This window comes from Dipodomys ordii, unplaced genomic scaffold (genome assembly GCF_000151885.1).
Source record: "Dipodomys ordii isolate 6190 unplaced genomic scaffold, Dord_2.0 Scaffold202, whole genome shotgun sequence".
Taxonomy (NCBI): Eukaryota; Metazoa; Chordata; class Mammalia; order Rodentia; family Heteromyidae; genus Dipodomys; species Dipodomys ordii.
Genome location: NW_012267418.1, coordinates 884,808 through 889,307, shown reverse-complemented (window position 1 = coordinate 889,307; position 4,500 = coordinate 884,808). Strand labels below are relative to the sequence as shown.

Genomic DNA, 4,500 nt, shown 5'->3' with positions numbered 1-4,500 from the left:
AGACATGTATATTTAAAAAATTAGACTCCATTTTTTTAATATAGTTTCTTGAAGGTCATGCTTTAAATAAGCCCCATAGGGAAAAACCTGAATTTAGAAAATGAAAAATCATGGGGCTGGGAAGGTGGCTCAGTGGTAGAGCGCTTGCCTTGCATGCATGAAACCCTGGGTTCGATTCCTCAGCACCACATAAGCAAAAACAAAAAATGCCCGAAGTGGTGCTGTGGCTCAAGTGGTAGAGTGCTAACCTTGAGCTGAAGGGCTGAGGGACAGTGCCCAGGCCCAGAGTTCAGGCCCCACGACCGGACCCCAAAAAAAATTAAAAAAAAAGAAAAGGAAAAGTCAGCCAGACACTACTGACTCACACCTGTAATCCTAGTTACTCAGGAGGCTGAGATCTGGAAATCAGCTTAGGCAGCAAAGTTCATGAGACTCTTGTTTCCAAGTAACCACCAAAAATCTGGGAGTAGAGCAAAGGCTCAAGTGGTAGAGCACTAGCCTTGAGCAAAAAAAAAAAAAAAAGCCAAAGGATTGGGCCCAGGCCCTGAGTTCAAGCTCTATTACTAGCACACATGTGCATACACATACACACACACACACACACACACACACACACAAAGATTGATCTAAATGGGAACCTATTTATTTTAAGAAGAATTCTTTTGTGAACATTAGTCAATATCTCTAGTAGACACATATTTATATTTATAAATAGTTGATTACTAGATAAGGTTTCATGACTAGTCACAAAAAAGCATTATGACATAATGTAGGAGACAAGGTATTGGTATAGAAATCTGTACTTCAGTGCCAGGAAGGTTTAACACTATTTTCCAACTCTTTACACCACATCTGAGCCAGTTTCCAGATCTGTAAAGTTGGAAATAATAGCTGCCACAGGTGGGTGCTGGTGGTTCATGCCTGTAATCCTAGCTACTCTGGAAGCTTAGCTCTAAGGAGCGTGGTTCTAAGCCAGCTTAGACAAAAATGTTCATGAGACTCTTATCTCTACTTAAGTACCAAAAAAACTTGAAAGTAGAGCTGTGGTAGAGTGCCATTGAGCAAAAGAACTCACGGACAACATACAGGCCCTGAGTTTAAGCCCCAGGACAGGCACTCAAAAAATAATAGCTACCAGATAGGACTATAAAAAGAGTAAGAGCAAGGTGTCGTGGCTCATGCCTGTAATTCTAGCCACTCAGGAGGCTGAGATCTGAGGATTGCATTTCAAAGCCAGCCAAGGCAGAAAAGCCCCTGAGACACCCTTATCTCCAATTAACCACCAGAACACCAGAAGTGGAGCTGTGAACCAGAAATGGAGCTGTGGCTGAAAGTGGCAAAGTGCTAATCCTGAGGGGGAAAAAAAAGAAATACTGTTTTGAAGGTGCATAGCCCAATATACAATATATAGCAGGTACTCCATCCCTACTGTTCTTCAAAAAAAGGAATGCAACTAGATTTTTCCCCTAACAGTGTGATCCAGAAGACTTTACTTGAAAATGAATTCTAAATTCCTAGCAAAAAAGCTATCAGAACTCAGAAACCAATCTTTCTTTCATTGCATATTACTGGGAGCCAATGAGATTCTTTTTAAAGTCTAGAATAAGATGGCTGGAAGATATCAACAATCCTTTCCTATGAACTTCATTTTCTCTGCAGCAGTATCTCTAAAACTATGTATTTAATTTGTAGATTACCTTTATAATAACAATAATTTTTTTTTGTCAAAGAATGTACTTAAGTGCTAGATGAGGAAGTAGAGGTGTGGCTCAAGTGGTCAGCCATGCACGAAACAGCTAAGCAAGAGCTGGGAAGATGGCTCAGTGGTAGAGCACTTGCCTTGCATGCATGAGGCCCTGGGTTCGATTCCTCAGCACCACATAAGCAGAAAAAAAAGCTGGAATTGGTGCTATGGCTCAAGTGTTAGAGCACTGATAGCCTTGAGCTGAAGACCTGAGGGACGGCGCCTAGGTCCAGAGTTCAGGCCCCACGACCGGACCCCCCCCCAAAAAAGAAAAAGCTAAACAAGAGCATGGTGCCCATGAGTTCAAGGCCCAGTACTGGCACCCACATACAGAAAACTCCGGTGATTCCAGATAAAAGGGATATTTAAAATGACCTTAATGCACATGCCTGTACTGTAGGAGTAGAAATGTCCAGTTCAGAAAACAATGACAAGCAATGTAAATATCCTAGTTCATAATTGTTAAGGAACTTACCCATTGGAAATAGTGCTAAAAGTAAAACACAAAAGAAAGATCAGTGAGCATTTTCCAACTTAAAGAGAACCCACTTTCCAATAATATTCTTTTTAGGTTAATTCAGAAATAGAATCTACATGGAAGACAAATTATCTTCAGGACTGTTACAGGCCAATGTTTCCTATTCTACTCTGCAGAGAGGGTAATCTTTAATCCTTGGATAAGTAAGATGAATTCTACTAAAATCCCAAAATTACAGTTCCTACTTTTTTGGGGGAGGGGTGGAGTGGGAGGGGTCTGAGGCTTGAACTCTGGGCCTGAGCACTGTCCCTGAGCTCTTCAGCTCAGGGATAGTGCTCTACCACTTTGAGCCACAGAACCACTTCTGGTTTTCTGGTGGTTAATTGAAGATAAGAGTCTCATGGACTTTTCTGCTCAGGCTGGCTTTGAACTCTGATCCTCAGATCTCAGTCTTCTGAGTAGCTAGGGGTTATAGGTATGAGCCACTGGTGCCCTGCTCCCTGAGCTTTTTTGTTGAAGGCTAGCACTCTGCCGCTTGAGCTACATCTCTACTTCCAGCATTTTTGATGATTAATTGGAGGTAAGAATGTCTCTAACTTTCCTGCCCTGTCTGGCTTTGAACTGAGATCCTCAGATCTCGGTCTCCTGAGTAGCTAGGATTCCACAGGCATGAACCACTGCTCTTGACTTACATCCTACCTTTTTGTCTTTTCTTGTTGTTGGTCATGGGGTTTGAACTTAGGGTCTAGGTGCTGTTTCTGAGCTCTTTTCACTCAAGACCAAAGCTCTACAGCTTTGAGCCACAGTACCTTCTGTTTTATTTGGAGATAAGGGTCTTATAGACTTTGCTGTCCGGGCTGGCTTTGCACCATGATCCTTAGATCTCAGCTTCCTGAGTAGCTAGGACTACACACTACATAAAATTCTTTTATGAGTCAAAATTTTAACCTATTCTAATTAGTTTGAAAAATGTCAAAATCATCATGTCTTGGTACTTAGTTGCTGTCAAATCTCTGAACATTTTCTTTCTTTCTTTCTTTCTTTTTTTTTGGGCCGGTCATGGGGCCTGAATTCTGGGCCTGGGCACTGTCCCTCAGCTCTTCAGCTCAAGGCTAGTGCTCTACCACTTGAGCCACAGCACCACTTTCAGCTTTTTCTGCTTATATGGTGCTGAGGAATCAAACCTAGGGGCTCATGCATGCAAGGCAAGTACTCTACCACTGAGCCACCTTCTCAGCCCCTAGCATTTTCTTTTTAAATGTAAAGTTCCCAATTGCTAACTAGTCATTTTGGTTGACTAATTGGTGATTTCTGCTATTGATGATTATTGGTGATACAGAGCTAGGAACCAAGGGAAAGCAACTATACTTTGTTACACAAGAAAAATAGGTGAAGAGGGAATCAAAACCAAAATGAGAGGAAATCATTTAAGAAATGATGACTACTAAGCCGGGCACCAGTGGCTCATGCCTATAATCCTAGCTACTCAGGAGCTTGAGATCTGAGGATCGTGGTTCAAAGCCAGCCCAGGCAGGAAAAGTCCATGAGACTCTTATCTCCAATAAACCACTAGAAAACCAGAAGTGGTGCTGTGGCTCAAGTGGTAGAGCATTCACCTTGAGCTAAAGAGCTGAGGGACAGTGCCCAAGCCCAGAATTCAAGCCCCAGGACTGAAAAAAAAAAGATGACTACTTTATGATAGACTAATTTGTAACTCAAGAAAATTTGTGAACACAGTCTGTAAGGTTCTAATTGTAGAAACAGGAAAGGTAAGGAAATGATCCAAACTTACTGATTTTTCCAGAGTTGTCCACTGAAAGAGAAAAAGGCAAAAAAAAATTAATAGATTCTGGGTTTTCCCTTCTTCCCAAGTCTCCAGTCTCTATATTGATAGAATCTGTGTTATTAATTGCTAAGTTCTGTTTAGTTAAATATGAGGAAATTTCATTGCCTTCCCTTCCTGAGCCTGTTGTCCTTTAGGAAGATTTGGATAATCCAAATTGCCATTACTTTTCATCAATAACTAGCAATTTCATTTAGAATTCCATGATTAGCGTTTATAAAACATGGGATATATAATGTCCTTAGTTAGAAGACACATGCTAACGTTATTCACTTAAGAATTACTTTAGGTACACTTGTCAGATATATATTTCAACTCATATTGACATATAGGTGTATCTCTTGAGTTGATGTTACTTAATACACCTAATATAAAGATACAATAATAAGAAAGCATGAAATTGCGAGAAATACAATACCAGGATTGTTTATCAGG

The 4,500-nt window shown here is 40.8% G+C and overlaps 1 protein-coding gene across 1 annotated transcript in view; it reads right to left on the bottom strand.

Annotated features, from left to right (window-relative positions):
* LOC105999820 (chromosome unknown open reading frame, human C6orf10) overlaps nucleotides 1-4,029 on the bottom strand; it is a 6,213-nt gene extending 2,184 nt beyond the window's left edge. The window contains exons 1-2 of the mRNA XM_013034942.1: nucleotides 4,015-4,029; nucleotides 2,220-2,234 (exon numbers count right to left, since the gene is read on the bottom strand). Of these exons, the coding sequence (XP_012890396.1) occupies nucleotides 2,220-2,223 (4 nt within the window). The 5' untranslated portion in view covers nucleotides 2,224-2,234; nucleotides 4,015-4,029. The remainder of the gene's footprint in view (nucleotides 1-2,219; nucleotides 2,235-4,014) is intronic.
* Nucleotides 4,030-4,500: the final 471 nt, after the last annotated feature.